This window comes from Phyllostomus hastatus, unplaced genomic scaffold (assembly GCF_019186645.2).
Source record: "Phyllostomus hastatus isolate PE091 unplaced genomic scaffold, TTU_PhHast_1.1 phas_contig_1, whole genome shotgun sequence".
NCBI classification, from domain to species: domain Eukaryota; kingdom Metazoa; phylum Chordata; class Mammalia; order Chiroptera; family Phyllostomidae; genus Phyllostomus; species Phyllostomus hastatus.
The window spans coordinates 21,001,272-21,022,511 of NW_025333498.1; the positions used below are offsets into that span (position 1 = coordinate 21,001,272).

At 38.0% G+C, this 21,240-nt stretch overlaps 1 protein-coding gene across 2 annotated transcripts in view; it reads left to right on the forward strand.

Annotated features, from left to right (window-relative positions):
* Positions 1-21,240, forward strand: part of LRP2 (LDL receptor related protein 2) — a 199,855-nt gene that overhangs the window by 81,508 nt on the left and 97,107 nt on the right. For both annotated transcript variants that reach the window (XM_045860549.1, XM_045860633.1), the window contains exons 19-31: positions 23-153; positions 2,673-2,810; positions 3,392-3,673; positions 4,768-5,010; positions 6,138-6,257; positions 6,362-6,478; positions 8,132-8,509; positions 9,701-9,949; positions 10,806-11,017; positions 11,809-11,993; positions 13,158-13,386; positions 14,286-14,463; positions 16,582-16,710. In XM_045860549.1, the coding sequence (XP_045716505.1) occupies positions 23-153; positions 2,673-2,810; positions 3,392-3,673; positions 4,768-5,010; positions 6,138-6,257; positions 6,362-6,478; positions 8,132-8,509; positions 9,701-9,949; positions 10,806-11,017; positions 11,809-11,993; positions 13,158-13,386; positions 14,286-14,463; positions 16,582-16,710 (2,591 nt within the window). The remainder of the gene's footprint in view (positions 1-22; positions 154-2,672; positions 2,811-3,391; positions 3,674-4,767; positions 5,011-6,137; positions 6,258-6,361; positions 6,479-8,131; positions 8,510-9,700; positions 9,950-10,805; positions 11,018-11,808; positions 11,994-13,157; positions 13,387-14,285; positions 14,464-16,581; positions 16,711-21,240) is intronic.

Below are 21,240 nucleotides of genomic sequence, written 5' to 3' on the forward strand. Positions count from 1 at the left end.
ACTAAATATTTTATTATTTTAGTGCTTTACGATTGTACTGGGTAGATGCCTTATTTGATAAAATTGAGCACAGCACCTTTGATGGTTTAGATAGAAGAGCCCTGGGCCATATACAGCAGATGACACATCCATTTGGACTTACTGTCTTTCAAGGTATGTTTTGAAGTAATAAAAGTGTGTGCTGTTTTTATACTTTGCCAGTTGTAGTAGTAGACTCATCCTCATTTGGTAATCTCACATTTCTGGTAAATCTTACTTTAGAATACAAAAATGAAAATGGTACTATTATGTATAGGCAAAATACTTGGCTTGTTGACTGAATATTTCACTTTTAGAGTATATTTTTGTTTTCGATACTTTTAGACAATAATGTGCACAACTTGTAGGGATAGGGCACTTTGTAGATCACACGTTATACAGTCTAACATACCAAATACTCTGTTATAGAAATATTAAACAAAGGAATAGTAAATTATGGCCTAAATTGTTTTCAAAAATAAAACAGCAAGACCTGTTTGTAGTAACTCTTGCAGAATTTCATTATTCTCTGATGTTTGCAAGATTCTCTTCAGAATTTTTGTGGAAAAACTATTATATGTACTCATCAGCTGTATGCTCACTGAATGCCTGAGCTTTTTAGTCATATCATCTTTGTTATATAGAAATGTTAAGATATGGCTTATGAAGAATATAACAAGATGTAGTTTTTTTCCCCTAAATAATTTAATGCCAGTAGTAAAGATTGTTGGGAGCATGGAATTCCGGGAACCTACCACACCAATGATCTCACCGATGTATCAGCTCTCCTCTTAGCCCCATTCTTGAGAGTAGGCATGCTGTTTGATTAGAGTCGTTGGGAATAAGAATGTAGCTTTGCCCCATAAAGCATGTGGTTTGTTCAGTTTTGAAGATGGGGTTTCCATGAATGAGTGTGCATGGTTTCTAGCACCAGGCCAAGAGGGTGAGGAGAGAATAAAATCTTCTTGATTTTGTTCAACAAACCATTAGTCCAGTTAGAGGACACGCCCTGATGTGAACCACCAAAGGCCTTACTAATAGTGTTAGTTGTGTCTGTGGTTGAGACTTCCTACTCTGAATAATTAGCACAGTGCTTAAAAAAACAAAACTAGACACTGACAATAAATCAAAGACTTTCTCACACACATATACTGTGGAATAAATAGCTAGTAAATACATGACATAGTTCATCCTGCTGTCTGTTTATCTGCGGAGGAGTGCAAGGCATTTAAAAATATTTAAGAAATGTTTTTCTGAGACTTTTGATGTGTCAGTTATATTCGTCCCCCCATGCATTCACTCCCTTTACAGTAGTGACATTAATCACATGCTATGTGCTGTCACACGGCAACATTATAAAAAATGTTGAATTTTATCTGCTCTTTGCTGGAATGTTCTGGGATTAAATAAAAATGTAGTTTCAGCGTCTTTTGGTTTCATCAGTATGAAAAAAATTTGAGTGCAAAACCATGAGGCACAAGATTCTCAAAATAATAATAATAATAATAATAATAATAATAATAATAATAATAATAATGATAATAGTAGCTTCCCACACCACCTTTCATTGTGAATGTCTCATGAAAATGTCTTTTATTGCTCAACACCATGGAAACCATGCATCTTTCTCACCATGGCTAGGTTTGCTTGACTGTCATGCCCCACAGGACTAAACGGTGATTGGATCCATTTAAGTGAAGTACAATACTTTCATGAGTGGTGGGACCAAGATCGCCATCAGTCCAGATACTATTTAGTGAGTCCAGGGACTGATGAGTCATTGATTGGACCATAGATAAGGAAAACTGGTCCAATGATAACATTTGTGATATCTCAGTCAATGTCTGGTTATCTGGAATTTTTAGTTAGTTAAAAGAGAAAAATCCACTCAGACTTAATTCGTTCCCTTATAAACTTCTTTGCTTTGGTAGCTTGTGTAAAGTGAAAATGATTAAATTTTTGATGTTAAGAATCTTACATGACTTTTACTATTTTGAGCTCCATGGAGTGTTAACGTGGTGGTAGGTGCAGGCATACTTCAGCGGATAATTTCATTAGCCCCTAAACATACTGAAAGCTTCTTTTTGGACTAGATTTATCCTTTTCTTTTTCAACAGCTTTTCGTTAAAACTGAGTGTAAAAATTTTAAAAATATTCTCGTTAAGACTGGGAATATGAAATTTTTGACTTGGAAGGGAGCTTAGAGACACTTTTGAGGATTGCCTTAATTTTTCTAGGTAAATGAGACTTCACAAGGTTAAATATTTGCCGGCCAGCACTGATCAGGTTAGTGCATTGGCTGGGAGAGGACGCAGACTCAGGGGGCACCCTCTAGTGTTCTCTAAAAGAATCCTGATGCCTTTTCATTTTTATTTTCACCCCTGGAAGTCTAAATGTCATTGCTATCAAATGCGGTCACAATACTCCATACACATTTCCTTGAATATGAGCCCTAATATTACTGAAAGTATAGCCTCTGTCAGAGTCATTTTAGAGAGTGACAAGTCATGGAAAATGACTACAGAAATATATTACAGATCTTTATGGGAGAAGCTTCTCACATTTGCAAGAAACATCACAAAACTACTATGTATTTTCAAGTGATTTATAAATGAACTGTGACAAAACTACTAATCACCTGTGTTTCTTTTTAGACTATGTATATTTTACTGACTGGAGACTGGGTGCTATCGTTCGAGTCAGGAAAACGGACGGTGGAGAAATGACGGTTATCCGACGCGGCATCAGTAATATAATGCACGTGAAGTCATACGACGACAACATCCAGATTGGTGAGTGGGACTGCTGTGCTCTTTTATGTGGGTGCATCTATTTAATATGGTGGCACGCTTTTTCTTTAAGTACTTGTTATTGAATATAGATCCTGAGAGTTTCATATTCCTGTCACCCAGATATTTAATACTGTAAGACTTAAAAATCTCTGTTCAACTCGGCTAACTCAGAAAGTATTGCTGGAGCCCTGGCCTGGTGCCCAGTTGGTTGGAGCATCATCCCGCACACCAAGAGTTTGCGGGTCTATCCCTGGTCAGGGTGCATACCTAGGCTGCTGATTTGATCCCCTGTTGGGGCATGTATGGAAGATATTCCTCTCTCTCCCTGCCCCTCTCCCTTCCTGACTCTCTAAAAATCAATAGAAACATATCTTCAGGTGAGGATTAAAAAATGTTTAAAGTGTTACTGGAAAAAAATACATTGAATGTTATATTTGGCATGTTGATTTTCAAGAGTGAGCTACTTTTTAGCATTGGTCTGACAGGTTTTCTTTCCCATTTGTTGTTCTTCACAAACAACACCTGTCATCAACCTAAGGGCAAAGGAATTAACTCACTGTCTCAGTATGTTGCTTTTTCAGGTTCTAACTATTGTAATCGACCCACCCATCCGAATGGCGACTGCAGCCACTTCTGCTTCCCAGTGCCAAATTTCCAGCGGGTATGTGGTTGCCCCTATGGAATGAGCTTGACCTCCAATCACTTGACATGCCTGGACGACCCGTCCCGTGAACCACCCTTGGACCAGTGTGGCTCCTTTTCCTTCCCGTGTAACAATGGCAGATGTGTGCCCAGTTACTACCGCTGTGATGGGATTGACGACTGTCATGATAACAGCGATGAGCATCTATGTGGCACATCTAGTAAGTAGCACATACATGAGATACCTTATGTGAAGAATGGAGAAAGGTAGGCTTTAAAATAAAAACAAGCTCTATGGGAAAAAGTTTCTTTTAAAATTTCAGATTTTAGGAAGGCAGATAATAAATATCACTCACGGATAACGTCACAAATGATTACTTGCATTGATTTGGACTACCTTCAATAAAATGTCTTTTTGACATTGGCTGTTTGGATCAATGCAGAGTTGTTACATCTTGTCAAGCTTTTCAAAAAGTCAAATCAAAATACACTAGACATAACCTTTAGTATCCGAGAGGATAGTATCACAGAATAAGTACTTGCAATAATGGCTTTGAAAATCTCATGGGCTGTATTTCCTCCTCCCCACCCGCCCCACCATTGCTGTAAAATGAATTAGGGCTGAAATGGTGGTCTTCATCTTTGTATTGTTTTTTTTTTTAATGATAATCTGGTTTATAAATTTTGGACCCTAATAAATGCTACTGCAGAATACAAACTATTCCATTAAAAAAAAATAGAAGACAGTTGAAATGTCAGAAATATCTATCACATTGAGATTAATAATAATAATAACCTGTCTTAGAGAAAAAGAAGAGTTACATATTTGAAAATAAAAGTGCCCACTTGTACATTTTTCTGAAGTTTCTTCCTTTTGTGTATTATTTTCCTCTTTCTGTAAGTACCAGTTTTTACCCAAGTATTTTATTAATTTGCATTTTTCAATTGACATACTCTCAAGGTTTCTGTAGACCAGATTTGAAATTGTTATGGGAGGAAGGAAGCTTAAAAGTAAAGGACGACACCAGTGATGACTTCAGTCCTGGGCAGAGTCCTCAAAGCCTCAGCTTCCTCATCTGTAAAATGTAGATAATTATATGTACCGCACAGTGTGAGGATATGATAACTGCTAAATAAATACCACAATGATGATGATGAGGAGGAGGGGAAGGATTTGGAATGCTTGCACATTTCTCCCTATTTTGTATGATGCTCCTATTGAAAAAGGAGAAGAATTGGGCCTCTACAAGGTAAGGACTCATTTAAAAGACTGTAACACCAAATATCTTTGCGATGACTTTTGTTTTTGTTGCAGACAATTCCTGTGCATCTTCAGCATTTACCTGTGTCCATGGAGGAGAGTGCATCCCTATACAGTGGCGCTGTGACAAGCAGAAGGACTGCATGGATGGCAGTGATGAGCAGAACTGCCCCACCCATGAACCCATTTCCTGCCCTGCATCTTTATTCACCTGTAACAACAACCTCTGTATCTCAAGGAACTGGCTCTGTGACACAGACAATGATTGTGGGGATGGATCTGATGAGAGGAACTGCAGTAAGTTTGGAATGAACTTCTTTTGGTTGATCATCCTACTAAATAGATTTGAATAATCAGTAGCCTTGCACATGTTCCTCTAAGGCTCTCAAAATTTTCATTGTGTCTTAGCCACTTTTATTCCATCTGTTGATCCTTTTATCAATAAGCTATAAGTGCAAAGACCTGGAAAGCTTAGATCCCTCCTAGATATTGAGCTTTTTGGAAGCAAAATAAAGACTGTCTTTGATGTCTAACATTCAGATAGAAACTGAAAATAATCTCTCAACTAACCATTTAGATATTTTTAAAAATTGTGTTTTCTAAATCATATAAACATATCCAGACATTTGGCTCTTGTTTTTCTTTTCATTTGATACAGGCAAAAAGGCAATAGAATAAAGACTCATAGAACATTTAAATTACCATTAATCTTACCCACCTGCTTTTTATCTTGTGAGTTCTAATTTCCTTTTGGTTGTTGTTTGTTTTCATGTCTGCAACAATAGTTTAAGGCAGAGTAAAGTTCCCTGGGCTAAGTTCTAGTTTTGGACCAAGCAAGTCCTTTTCCTTCTGGAGATGATGAGCTTTAAGATCCCTTCTAGCTTTCATATTGCATGAATCTGTATTGCTCCACCTGCAGAGGGGCAGCCAGCACATCTGATTCTAAGGCTGTGTCTCTTCAGCAAAGTAGGACCCGGTTTTTAGTATTGTTCTGCTTAGACTGGGGATTAAACCAGTTATCATGATCAGCTTATACACTACTGCTACTCGGCACATAGGTCACGCTGACCATGCTGCCTTGTTGGGCTCCATTGCCTAGCCTTGGGGTAGTCCTGGACTTGCTAGTATTCATGAAGTATAGTCTAGTCCAAGCCCATGATACTCACTTTCTACGTGTGGTTTGTTTTTCACAGTGTAATCACTGTTTTTGACTTTGCCCATGATCTTTTTATTCCTTTTCTAAAAACTCTGCTAATTTTGAGTGCTCTTGCTGGCCTGACTTTGGCAATGTGGCTGATTTGAAGGAATTTTGAACACATGTACAATTGAGATAACTTAACTATCTCTTTAACATTTTTCATTTTGGTTCTGGTACACATTAAACAAAAAATAAACTATTTGATCTTGTTTTGGGATGATGGTAGATTTCACAGCGACATGCCTACCTAGTCAGTTTCACTGCACTGACCATCGGTGTATTGACCTATTTTACGTCTGTGATGGGGACAAGGACTGTGTTGATGGATCTGATGAGAATGGTTGTGGTAAGTGGATGGCTTTCTCTTTATTCATGCTGTTTAGAAAAATCTCAATGTTTAGTCATTTTCTCATTGAGCTGGTTTCTAACGCTTTTCTCTTTCATTCTTAGTAATTAATTGCACTGCTTCTCAATTCAAATGTGCCAGTGAGAATAAGTGTATTAGCAACATATATCATTGTGATGGTGTTTTTGACTGCAGTGACCACTCTGATGAGAAAGACTGCCGTAAGTACTATAAACCCAGTATGCTTCAGATGAAGGATCATTTCATTCTAACAACACTGATTTTAACAACACCTACTGCCACAGGTTTTCTCTAAGTCAGACAAACTGGAGGGAAGACAGTCTGAATTAAAAAGTATTATCAAAGGAATCACAAAGCATTATCAAAGTATTAAACATACAATAAAGTTGCCAAGGCATTGCCAAATAATGATTTATAACTTGTGAATCAAGTGATTGTGTAAATGGGCACTTTCAAATAGTTTCTTAGGTAGGTTAAATATTTTTGTTTTTACTATTATATTTTTCCTAGGATACTCCAAATGAGCATGTTTCAAATTTTTGAGACATAGCATGTAAAAGGGCATTTTAATGTTTTTTTTTTAAATGTCAATATGGAGGTCAAATCATGGTATGGATATGGTATGAGCAGTATTAGATATTGAGTCTAATGAATTTGTTCTTTCAGCTGTTATTGATTGAATATCTGCTAAGATATTATATACAGTGTTTGTTCTTAAAGTCTGGTAAGAGAAATTATAGAAAGTTAAGAGGCGATTAAAGCAAGGTGGGCAGTTACAAGAGCCTTAATAATGAATACAGATAAAATTCTATGGAGGCTCAGAGAAAAGAAATTCCTTCTACTCAGAGGATTCAAGGAGAACTTTGTGGAATATAAATCTGATGGACCTATAATCTCCAAAGCCTGGAAACCTACAATGAACAGGATGTGTTATTGCCTACATTTTGTGTTACATGGATTTTAAGCTTCTAAAAAAATTGTCAATGAAGTGGTCATTTGTTTGAATAATGATATTTTGGACCATAAAAAGTGGGTTTTTATCAATTCTCCCCAATCAAAAAAGTAGTACTTAAACCTATGGATAATAAGCAAAGTTAAATACAATGCTCACATACTTTATAGGTGTGTACCACACCAAGAAATTCATAATCACTAATTTTCCTGTTTCACATTGAAACTGTAGAGTTCTGTGATAAAATGAAGTTAAACTTTCAGGTGCCAGTGTCTTGCTGTTGCCCCACGAGGTCCCTGGCAGGGAGTTAGGGCTTACCTAGGTGGAATAGGAAGACAGTTCCTATCTCTCTCTCTCAGGGATTACTTGATGAACAGTGGGAAGTTTGCAAAGAATTAAGGACTTACTGTCCCCTTTTATTTACCCAATATGTGCTGGATTCATTGGATATAGCTCAGTTGAGGAACAATGATAACATCCAAATGTATGGTATTAAACAGATGAAATTCAAAGTAACAATAGCTAATTAAGCTCTGTTGAAATGCTCTGGAGATTCTTTAATAAAGAGACAGATACATTTTATTATTTATTCTGTAATTGAATCAGTGTAAGAAATGTTCTTTTGACTCAGAGATTTATCTTCTGTTCAAGGGTTGTGCATCAGGTTCTTTGTTGTCAAATCAACTCATCAGACACATATAAAGATTTCTATTTATATAGAAACACTATTTATATAGTGTTGGAGAAGATACTACATGTATAATTTTATATTTCAATATTTATTTTGCCATAGTCATTCTTATAAACCTACCATTGATTCAAAATCATTTCCTATAAGGATTATATAAAAGAGATTCTAAATTGCATTCACAAGCCTATTTTTCCTATGCTTTTCTCTTAGAAACCAGGCCTCCGGGCATGTGCCACCCAGATGAGTTTCAGTGCCAATCAGATGGTCTCTGCATCCCGGGGAACTGGGAGTGTGATGGGCATCCAGACTGTGTCCATGGATCTGATGAGCACCATGGCTGCGTGCCCAAGACCTGTTCCCCATCTCAGTTCCATTGTGACAATGGACACTGTATCCACAGAGAGTGGCTCTGTGATGGAGATAATGACTGCAGGGACATGAGTGATGAGAAGGACTGCCCTACTCCAGCCTTTATCTGTCCCAATGGGCAATGGCAGTGCCCTGGCCATAGCATCTGTGTGAATCTCAGTGCAGTATGTAATGGCGTCCCCGACTGCCCCAATGGGACAGATGAGTCCCCACTTTGCAGTAAGTTTCCTGACCACAGTTTACTGGCCATAAATTCATTCTGACCAGTGACCCCTTATACATCACCATTGTCATAACCACCACGTAGCTTTTGAGGAAGTGATTTCAGTTCCTCTCTGAGTTCACTGTAGGGAAAACCATCGTGATTCAAATAAATCATCACTGGATAATATTTCTCATTAAATCCTTTGCACTTGGCTCTGTGTTTTTACTTCTTTTTTTGTAATTACTAAAAAAAAAGACTAAATGAGGCCATTAGATTGTCAAATTAAATTTGGTTCTTTTGGTAATGTGCTCGTAAGTTTTTCTAACTTTAATATTTTCTAATTTTAATCAGAACTTGCCACAAAACAAATGAGATTGGGGATTTGTGTTTGCTGTGATTAAAATTCTGTGATTAGCATGTAATCCTAATTACTGTCCTTTCTTTCTTTCCTCTTTAATCAATGCTCACTCTCAGATGAACCCCAGCCAGGTATGATTGCCAAATATTTTAGATTTTTTATGATTTTGTATGTGTTGTGTTTGTACTGAAATGTCCTAATCAGTTTGACTTACTTCCCCTTCTAGTGCATGATTTGTACCATGACCCTTATAAGTTACATGGAAATAGCATTTGCATCCCCAGGTGTATGAGCTGTCTTTGGGTGGCTTCAGGCATTGCCGTTTGGGCCCTGAGAGTAAAGAATGATGGCATGTTAGTGGATCTGTGTCTTCTAATGTTCTTGCCTTTTCTCTTCCATGTATTCACTTTCACAGACCTTCCGTCCAGCCCTTGCTCATATTGTCAAAGTCTTGTCTTCCATTTCTGTACGGGTAAAAAAATAACAGGAAGCAAATGAGAAGTAATTTAGGTTTCTTTGCATGCTTTATCAATCACAGCTGTGTTTCTTGTTGTCAACAATGTTTTCCCAAGTTTCTCTCACTGCACTATATGGAATTGTAATAGTGGGCTGAAGCAAAGAAAATGGTCCAAGCCCAGTAGATGTGCAGAATAGTAAATCCCTCAGGCCCATCAGAGCAGACAGCGACTAGTCTATGGAGTTCATCCTAGTGAACACTGCACTTAGCTCTTAGCTGGGTATTATGCTGAAGGGGACCCGAGACTACATGACAAATATTTACAGCAGAGTGAACCAAAGGAGCAAAGGTACCTCACTTTTCCCCTTTCTGATTCTCTGTTTATTCTAGATCAAGAGAGCTGCTTAAATTTAAATGCTGGTTGTACTCACCAGTGTGTTCAAGGCCCCTTTGGGGCTCAGTGTTTATGTCCTTCGGGATACCTGCTTGCCAATGATTCCAAGACCTGCGAAGACACAGATGAATGTGATATTCCAGGCTTTTGTAGCCAGCACTGTTACAATACAAGAGGTTCTTTCCGGTGCTGGTGTGATAAAGAATACATGTTAGACACTGATGGGAAGACTTGCAAAGTTACAGGTAATGACTGAACTTGAAAGTGAACTAATCCCAGCCAGTTAATGGCATACCCCAGAGCTTAAGATCAAATATTTCATGTAGACATTTAGCAATGTTGATTATGAGCCAAAAGGATAGGTTATATAATCTCTTTAAACCTCAGTTTCTCATGCGGATTAACTGAGTTATAATGCATAAAGAACTTGATATACTTTGAAAAATAGAGGTTAAAAAATATACAGGTAGAAGATGATTTTTTTATTATTTAGGATAATATCAAAATGTGTTTTACATTATTTAAAAATGATTTCTGTATTTTTCTATATTTAAGTATATTTATATAATGGACTTAATGAATTCAATTCACCCAATATTAATTCAATTTCTACTATGTGAAAGTGATTATATTATGTATTAGGATATTAATTCAGCTGCTTTAAATGAAAAGGAGACTAAAACAAAATAGAGGGGATACTGGGAGATAATTAGAGTCTCTGCCACAACTGAACGCCTTGTGAAAAACAGAAATATTTAAGACATGATTCCTGCTATGAAGAAGCCTACACAATCTAGGAATGAAGATAAGCAAAGTACAAAAGTAACTATAGTAACAGGAAGAATGCAAGTAGATACTTGGACAAACGTTAAAAAGTATAATTCAAGAAAGAAAAATATTTCAGAAAAAGCTTATTTTAATATGAAAATCCCCTAACTATTTAGGCAAGGAATGAAATGATTAAAAATAATTTTTATAGAGTTTTTTATTACTATAGTTTGGAATTATATGTTACCAAAAGTATTACATGAAATATTTGAGAAGCTTTAGTATTGCTTCCCCCCAGAATCATTGACATTTTTGCATTTTCTTCTTGGACAGCATCTGAAAATCTTCTGTTACTTGTGGCAAGTCAGAACCAAATCATTGCTGACAATGTCACCTCCCAGGCCCATAATATCTATGCACTTATTGCGGATGGTTCTCACATTGTGGCTGTTGATTTTGATTCAATCAGTGGTCGTGTCTTTTGGTCTGATGGAACTCAGGGTAAAATCTGGAGTGCATTTCAAAATGGAACAGACAGAAAAGTAGTAAGTACATTTCTACTGACCTTCGGCCTGACTAATTCCCCCCCTGCCTTGGGTCTATTTGCTGTTACTCCCCAGTAAGAGAGGCCCTGCTGCATCCTGGGTGGCTTCCCTTTTGGGCCACATTGTACCCAAGAGGGTTGGAGATTTATAACTCTGAATTTGTGGGTGTTTTAGATGAAAATGTGGCCTCTGAAGGCAGATCCATTATTCTGAATTCCAGATCTCACGATCCAGAGACTTCACAAAATGTATAAGGTTCCTTTTGCAGTTTTTTTCCTAGTGCATGGGAGCAGAGGAACACACAGGGTAGTTAAGGGGATGCTTTTCGTAGTTTTCAAGTAGTTATGTTTCTCAGTCCATCTCCCGAGTTTGGTTTCTTGACCTTTGTGGTATGTTTCCTCTGCCCATTAGAACTTTACTTTGTAATCATGGACATTTAATAAAAGTGTTGCTTTTGGCATCTGGACATTGTAAAGTTTCTTAGGGTTGCCAATTTAGTGAATGGATAGAGCTTTTGTTAACTGAAAACACTTTGAAACCAAAATGAAACTACACACTAATCTAACCATAAAGTTATCCTAGAGTGTTCCATTCTATAAAATCATGTATGTTTTTCCTATAAAAGCTTAGTGTTGACTAGGTGGTTATTTACATAGGAGGACAGCATTTTTTAATGGTCACAAGCAGACATAGCATGAGTTAGATGCCTTTTTCCAGGTTTTCATATAATTTCCATGTTATCAATCATTCATTCCTTTTAGACTTCACTCTCTATTCGCTTTTGTCTTTAGGTACTTGACAGTGGCGTCACCATGACTGAAAGTATTGTGGTAGATTGGGTAGGCCGCAATCTTTACTGGACAGACTATGTTCTGCAAACAATTGAAGTCTCGAAGCTTGATGGGAGCCACAGGACCGTGCTGATTAGTCACAACGTAACAATGCCCAGGGGACTAGCGTTAGATCCTAGAGTTAGGTAAGGCTTTTTTTTTTTCTTCAGTGATGTGGCCTTGATGTGGTTAATAGTGAGGGGGAAAAAACAGGAGCATGTGACTAGTATACATATCATAAAATTTAAAATAATTCATTGTTTAAGCATCTCTGTAGAAGCGGTTGGTATCAACTGGTTGTTGCTATCTTTTCTTTATCTGAATAGTCTTCTTCATAAAGTACGCAAGAACAATTGGTTACTTGAGACTACATTGATTTATTAGCTTGGCAATACAAGTATTGAAATGATTTTTGTAGACATATATAATTGTTTCTAATGAATGCACATTGTAATATTCCATAGATAGGTCAGTTTGCTGTAACATTTTAAAAACAATTTTTAAATTGATTTTTAGAGAGAGAGAGAGAGGAAGGGGTGGGGAGAGAGAGAAAGAGAGACATCACTTTTGTCATTCTATTTATTTATGCATTCATTCATCAACTGCTTCTTGTATGTGCCATGACTGGGGATCAAACCCGCAGCCTTGGTGTTTCAGGACAGCGCTTCACTGAACTACCCAGCCAGGGCCAGTTTGCTATAACTTTGATACCTCATGGTTTCTTAAAAATAAAAAGCCAGATTTTTCTGCTTTGGTTTCATGTTGTTTACTAGAGCTCCCTTTTACACCATATAGGAAAGATTATTTTTGCCTGTTGGTCCCAAAGGGAAGAAGGAGAAATTCTCCCATGTGTTTAGAAACACTGAGGGCCTCCTTTCTTGAATTTACCGATTCCCTAACTTATATTCTTGTCTGCAGGATGACGAGTTAGGAAAATTATGTTTAATTATAATGTTAAAGACTCTTTTTTGTTAAACATGACAAGGTAGACAGTCAAGGACAGATGGATTTTTCTCGATTAAATATTTGTGGTTTGCACAGAAACATGAATTGGCACCGAGACACTTCAGGGTCATCATGTCCTGCATGTTTTATGGACAGTATAAAAAACCCTGAGGTGGCTTGTGATTGCATTATGATTGCAGTTTGACTTTGTAACACTCGGAGGAAATAAGCTCTGTGCATGTACTCTGAATTGGAGATGATTTATTTTAAATAGAGTGTAAACATGATGTCTATTACTTAAGATGACATTTACTTTGTGCATTGAAATATGCCCCCTCCAGTTGGTAACCAGCATCTTTTCACAGCGACCATCTGATGTTCTGGTCTGACTGGGGCCACCACCCGCGGATTGAAAGAGCCAGCATGGATGGCGGTTTGCGCACTGTCATTGTCCAGGACAAGATTTTATGGCCCAATGGCCTAACACTTGACTACCCCAACAGACTACTCTACTTCTTGGATGCCTATCTCGACTACTTAGATTTTTGTGACTACAATGGACAACATCGGAGGCAGGTGATAGCCAGTGATTTGGTAAGTCGGTAGTGAGGAAAACTGAACTGAAACTGCATTAGTGTCCTAGTGGACACCACAAGCAGAAAGAGAAACAAGAAAATGAAGAATTTAATTTTTGCGTTACAGGTATTACAGGGTAAATCCAGGAAATTTCAACAGGAATAGGGGCCAATTCATCTTTTATTACTAACAGAAAAAAAATTATTCTAGTTCATAGTCAGATTGCCCTTGTGATTTCATTGCTCTGTAGATGCTAATCTGTTGCTTCTGTACTTTTAAAAAAGGTTAAGCAAATATTAGTAATTTAATTATATTTATATTATATAATCATAGCCTGTCATGTGTTTTGCATTTTTATTCAGGAATTCTGTTAAATTTATTTTCACAAGTTATGGGAAAATGCAGAACTGTTAATGATTTCTATTTAAGGTTGTCATTGTTTATAGTTCTGTGAGTTGGAGAGATGTTGGGAGGGCCTCCCTACCGCGGGAAACAGGCATCTCAGCTGTGTCAGGTTCATGTGCGTCTGCGAGTGGCAGAGCAAGACGGCGCAAGTAGCACTGCAAAAGGAGTGGTGATAATGGGATGGTGGCGAGGCCTTGGGAGGAAGGGATCCAGACAGTCGCCTTAGTTTGTGCACTTCAGTTTTGCTTTCATTTGTAAGATGGGTGCCCAGAGTAACTACCAGGGTAAAAATGAAAGCTAAACAATACATGTATGTGAGAGGATTTTGAGTGGTATAGTGGGACATAGGTCAAGCAGTATATATTTCATCTGTCCCTTGAACAATAACTTCCCTATGTTTTTATTAAACATTTAAATATTAAAGTGAACTATCTCCTGGGCATCCTTTTCTAGTTTGTTCACCTTGGTTTTTATTTCTGGGTGAGATCTCATCATTCTCTTCTGCTTCACAGATTCTGCGGCACCCCTATGCCCTAACCCTCTTTGAAGACTCCGTGTACTGGACTGACCGTGCCACTCAACAAGTTACTCAAGCCAACAAGTGGCACGGAGGGAACCAGTCAGTTGTGATTTATAATGTGCACCAGCCCCTTGGGATTGTTGCGGTTCATCCTTCGAAACAGCCAAATGGTAAATAATGAGAAACAATTGAAAGAGACAGAGAGATATCCTGCCTGGGAGTAGCTTGGAAAACACTCTCTGGAAATGTAAAATGAACAATGTTGTAGACCCATTTTTTTTGAGCAATGAATTATCCTTCCCTCTTTCCTAACATTTCCATTACTGATATTGACCATGGAAGACTCATATCTTGTATGTAACAGCAGCAGATCTAAATTGTGTCATTTTATTTCGGAATTGGCCACTGCCTTTGGGACTTTTCTCTGAGTCTCAATGTCCCTCAGCTGACAAATACAGCATAGACCGGATACATAGTCCCTTAGATCCTTTTATCACTTCCACTTATTTTTAGGACTTACTTATCCTGGCATCATTGCCCTGTGGGTGCTCTTCTGTGGCCACCCTGTCATCCTACAGTGCATGGTGTGGGTGGCTAGGTGTTTTAAGATTTTGGCCTAGGTAGTGTTCCTTGAAGTGTGAGGAGGGAATAAGTCACTTAGTCTTGTCTCCTCATGACTCTCCAGTGGTTTCTCATCACACTTCAGAACCTAGCCCCTGTTATCTCCTTGGTCTCTCCCACTTAACCTTGCCACATTGGACTTTGGCGGATTTCATTTTGGCCCTGAAGCATGCCAGGCAACTTCCCACGTCTGCACTTTTGCACGAGCTCTTCCTTCTGCCTGGAACATCTCCCCATGCTGGCCCTTGATCACCCTTTTAAAACAGCCTCCCTCTCTCATAATTATTTGCCCTTTACCCTCTCATTCTGAAACATACTTTATTTATTTACATTTAATTTATTGGGTTTCAGGCGTACAATTTTATAAAGCATCATCTGTATACTGCATTGTGTGTTCACCACCCCAGGTTGTCTGCTTCCATCACCACTTATCCCTGCTGTACCCTCTTCTATCTCCTGAAATCTCACAATTTATGAGTTTAGTTCTGTCTCCCTTTGTTAGACTATCTGTCCCATGTTTACAGTATTCCCAGTGCTTGGAATGCTGTTTGGTACATGCTGAAGGCTTAACATTTTGGAGTGAATGAATGGATTAATGAATCTGACAAGGTGTGTAATAGGAATATATAAGACCCAGAGAACACCTGTGAGCTTGGGATGCACACAGGATCTCTTCTGACAAGGAGCAGAGACATACAAAGGTGGCATCATTAGAAAAATAAAATATTATTATCTAAACAAAACAGTCAACAGTGGATAATTGTAAAGGTTGCATAGGGAACACACACCTCGGTTTCATTTACTGATGTCTTTTGGGTCAGGAAAAAAGACACATAATATTGAGCATCATATTTCCACACTAAGCTCAGGATTACTCAGTGGCTGTTTGCTCATAATCTGGTTATAGACAGGAATGATCTGTAACTGTGGGCAAGCCGTTCCTCCCTCTCATGCCTCTTATGAATGTTCTGTTGAAAGCATGGTGTTAGGGAAGGGTAAAAATGTAGTTTAGGAAAAAAACAAGACCAACAGAGGTAACATAATGGACTTCTGTCTCCGAATCCTGGGGGCCTCTGGGAGGACTGGTGCAGCTCAGTGCACAATGTGATTGGATGTCTGTTTATGTTGTGAAATGGTCACCACAGTGAGTTTGGTGAGCACCCATCACCACATATAGTTACAGAGCATTTTCTTTCTTTGTCACAAAACTTTTAGATCTACTGTCTCAGCAACTTCCAAATATTTGATTATTTAATACAGTATTGTTAACTACAGTCATCATGCTGTACATTGCATCCCAGAGTTGATGGGTCTTATCACTGGAAGTCACTCCCTTTTGACCACCTTTACCATTTCACTCACCCCCACCCTCTGACTCTGGCTACTGCCAATCTGTTCTCTATGACTTTGGTCTTTTTTTTTTTTTTAATGTATAAGTGAAATCACATGGTATTTGTCTTTCTCAGTCTGATTTATTTCACTTCGCATAATACCCTCAAGGTTTATCATGTTGATGCACATGGCAGGAGTTCCTTTTTTATGGCTGAGTAATATTTCATTGTATGTGTATATTTATAAACATGTCACATTTTCTCTGCCCATTCATCCTGTGCACTTTAATGTGGGGTATTTTCTGTTCACAGCCTTTACTTCTCTTTCTATTGCAGGTATAAATTCATGTGCCTCTGCCCCCTGCAGCCATCTGTGCCTGCTTTCCTCACAGAGGTCACAGCGTTACGCCTGTGCTTGTCCCTCTGGATGGAGCCTCTCTCATGATTCTGTGACTTGCCTGAGAGGTACAGTATGCCCCTTAAGTGTGCCCTGCTGGTGGAGCTTGCCATAGTTTGAGCAAAGCTGTGCAAGCTCTAACCCACTTGCTGATGGAGAGTGTGCTGTGTTCCCTTTGGTTCAGCAGGCATCTTTGGGGTGTGTACTATATGGGGTGCTTAGTCGAGTACCTCAGTTGTTGCATAGTTTCTGTTTATGGAGCTAATATTGTGTGTGCATGTGATTCAACAGTCCTTAACTTCACATTTTCTCTTACCTGGTTACATTTAGACTATGTATGGTAACAGAAAGTTCCAAATTCTGCACTTAGGTTAAAATTCTTGACATTAGTGTATGGCTTCATTTTTCAGGCTTCTTATTTCATTTTTATTCTCATAACCAATAGTCAATGATGAATGTTGTAAGCTAGGTTTCAATACCGTTACTATTATTCGATATTTTTAAAATGTAAGTTTCTGCTGTATGAAATATTTTCAGTGATTATTTGGGCATTTAATATTTATTGCATCCTAGTTATTGTGTTGGGTTAATTGAAGAGTATGTGAAGGGAGTAAGAATGGAAGGAAAAGATGTAGTCAATCCACAAAAGAGATTTTGGAGTGTGCACTCTGGAGTGTGTACTTGATCTGTAATAAACTCTTCTCAAAATCATTTGCCTTTGTTTAAAGATTGAAAGAGTTATTCTAAACTCAAGTTTCTTTCATTTCTCATTGAAGAGGAGTGAATGTGTTTTGATATTCATAATGGCTGTAGATAAGTTCAAATTAAATTTTTTTACAAATTAAATGTTTAATGATAAAAAATTCTTAAATTAGGAGAAAATAGAGTCCTAATCTAGAGGAAAACTTAGTTTTCAAATGGAAATTATATGCTGAATCCAGAAAATTTATGGTGTTTACAGATTATGCAGATGTAGGCTTATTCCATCAACATGTAGTATTTTGCCAGGTTACTTTCCTGATGAAAGATTGTAATTATTGGTAATGCTTACAAAGGGATTGGCATTTGCCATTTTTCTTCAGAGACTTATTATGCAACTAATCCTTGTTGACATTAATTTCATGTGTCCTCAGAGTCTTTCAGCAGAAGATTAAACTGGGCTACAGACATTTTGTATACAAAGCATCCTTTCACCACACCAAGATTATTGAACTGTGCATTTGGGTTGGCATGATCAATATTACTACCTGATGGTGATTGATAAATATTAATTCTAAATAGTGCCTTTTGTCGTTTCACAAATAATTCCACTAGTGGTTTTCCTATGGTCTGACTTTACTGAAGTGAAACATTTTCCACTGTTTCCCAAATGGTTTCTCAGTCCCAGTTGGGTAAGTCAGTGTCAATGTATGTTAACAGTTACACAGTTTTTTCAACAAGAAGCTTAGAAGACTTGTTAACATTGGTAGATGAAAACATTTTACTTCAGTTACGGGTTCAATAACCTTTAAAATAGTGTTTGCTAAGTGTCTGGTATGTCTTTGGAAATGCCAAGGTGGTGAAATTAGTTGAAAAAGCAGGTGCTATCCAGTTCGGCCCTGGGTAAATGCACGGTAAAATGTCTGGGAGACCACCCACACATGTGCCGGTTGTGGTCACAGTGGGGTAGGGGATTATGGGATGTGCCTATTTTTTCCTAAAAAATTTTCCTATAAATTTTTTCCTATAAAATTTTAAAGTGAGAGCTTTCTTTGCATGAAATAGTTTTTATTCTTTAGAAAATATGTTCCCACAATGCCAAAAACAAACAAGCAAAACTCAAATCTGACCATTTCCCCAACACCCTGTAAAATAAGCTCAAATCCAAAATAGGTTTCTGACTTAGTCTGAGGGACACAAGGCAATTGCTTCAGTGATTCTGTGCAAAAGATGGAAAAAAGCCCCACTCCTTGCCCATGCCCTGGAAAGTTGCCATGCTGGTGAGTCTGTGCAGGGTCCGAGTTGAGTGGGACCCAGGTCGGAGAGCTGTAAATGTCACGCTTTAATTAGGACATCAATTTCCTGTTCCTGAGTGTTGTCTTTTCACTTCTATGCTTTGCTAACACTAATCTTAATGAAATCATGACATGAACACTAAAAATAAATGATCTTTCATTTCAAAAAACTGAGACATACTGACCTTGAACAGCTTAAATATCACCCTCTCCTGAACTTTTCACCCAACCCTAAGTTCTCCTGTAGCCAGTCCTTCCTGGGAGCAAGGGCCCATTTATTAATACTTTGTCTTGCCCTCTGGATTCAAAGCTCAAGGCCTCCACCTGCTTCGTTAATGTGTGTTTATTGTCTGGGGCACACAATGGCACTCAGTGAATGCTGAATGAACGACAAGCTTTTTAAAATTTTTTCTCCTTCTCCAGTCCTGGGTGTTTCACCCATTGGCTCCTTGAGAGGTGTACAGTGTCATAAAATCACCCCCTTTCTCTATTACACAGAGAGCTTCTCACACATCCTTCCAGGCCAACGGTCTCAGCAGTCACTTCTTTTCTAGTGCTTCTCTGCCAGCATCCTCCACCTTGGCTCTCTCACCTGCTGTCAGTGCAGTGTTAAATGATATTCTGCCCTCTGGCCCATTGCCCACAAATGTTTGTGGGTGGTCCATGCTTTCAAATGCACCAGCGGTCAGATGAAGGACCCAAGGCACATCCCCAGGAAGGAGTAGTGGCCAGAGGAGAATAGATGAGTAGTGCTTGAGGGAAGAGCTCCTCAGAGGAACCAGAAAGGCCTGTGATTGATGGATAAAAAATGCTAAGTTTGTAAGGTCCTAAACAGCCTTTGGTGAGAATTCCTCCAGTTAAGCAATAGGAAAATGACCTGTTAAAAAGGGAAGTATCAGGTTTTGAGTCAATAAAATTTAAAATGTCCTCTGTGAAACTGGGAAATAGTTCTTGTTTTTACTGAACCAATGAGCAATTATAGCATGTAGCCAATAAATAATTAAATATCTCAACATAATTTCCAAGTATGTCTGAAACTCATAGCTTTTTAAAAATTATTACAATTAAGTAAAATGGGTTGAGTGGTAATTGAGAGCCGTCCCTGGCACCGGGCCTGCACTTCTTGCAGAGCAGTGATTAAGCACAAAGGTGTAGGAGTGCAGGAGCCCTCCCTGGCTGTGAGACCCTGGCTGAATTGCTTTATTTCTTCACGTCTCATTTGAAAGGTGTGTGTGCGTGGGTGTGTGGTGAGTAGTGGTAACTTGTTAACAAACAGGGTTATGAGGCTTCAGGGAGATAGTTAAGTAAATAATATTTGCCTGGTATATATTGTGTGGCACAGATTCTCAATAAATGGGGGCGATTATTATGGCCACTGCAGTTGTTCAGGGGAGGGGTAGCATGCAGCGCTGAGAGAGGCAGGCCTGTGAGGTAGCCTTTTACCACACTGTTTCTGGCAGAGGTCCCAGGGCCTTTGCAAGCCTCATTGGCCTCAGCTGAAAACAACTCTGCAGGCTTGTTGTGAGAGATTAAATGCTATATATTGTAGAACTTTGCAAATCAGAAAGCATTAATAGTTGCAAAATTTACTTTGAATTTGTACTAGGTTAAAAAATGCTGAGCTATTTATCAATACTAAAAATGCCAGAAACAAGAAAAAGCTAATGAGATGTGAAAATAAGTAAAAAGTGTCAAATAATCCTGCTGAAGTTGTAAAACTCAGATTATCAAAATAATGAAACATTTTTAGCCCATGAAAATTATACAATGATTAATCATTTTATATTTTGTCTTAATATGTGAGATATATGTCTTGATAACACAAAAGTCACCTTCCAAAGTTTTCCTTTTTTTTTAAAGATTTTATTATTTTATTTTATTTTTATTTGTAGAGAGGGAAAGGAGGGAAATAGAGAGAGAGAGAGAAACATCAGTGTGAGGTTGCTGGGGGTTATAGCCTGCAACCCAGGCATGTACCCTGGCTGGGAATCGAACCTGTGGCACTTTGGTTTGCAGCCCGAGCTCAACCCACTGAGCTATGCCAGCCGGGGCCAAAGTTTTCCTTTTCTTAAGGAGGAATTACAAAGTAAAACCCCAGTCTTGAATTTCATCAATTTATATATATTTTTGATAATGGGACTGCATAGCTAGGATAAAGATTATCTTTAAAAAAGGACCTCATTGTATTAAGGAGGCTAAGTGAACTGATAGTTTAAGATATGAGGATAAGTTGCAATCTACAGACACTTCTGAGAACTTTAGAAGATGCTATTTACTTATTCACTTATGCACCTATCCGCTTATTCATTTATGTGGTCATTCATTTAGTTAGCAAATATTTACTAGGCAACTATTATATGCCAGGCTTTGGGGACATAATAGTGAGTAAATCAGACAAAATCACTGCTGTTTGGGAATTAGAACCTAGTGCGGAAGACAGACATTAGTCAACAATTGGTAGGATTATAAATTTGATTTATTTAGTAATTAAAATCTCTAATAAATACTAAGCAACACTTTGTAGAGTTGCTTTATATTCTCAACATACTTAAAAATAATAAACTGCCATTCACCAAAAATATTTTATGATTCCCTTCACATATT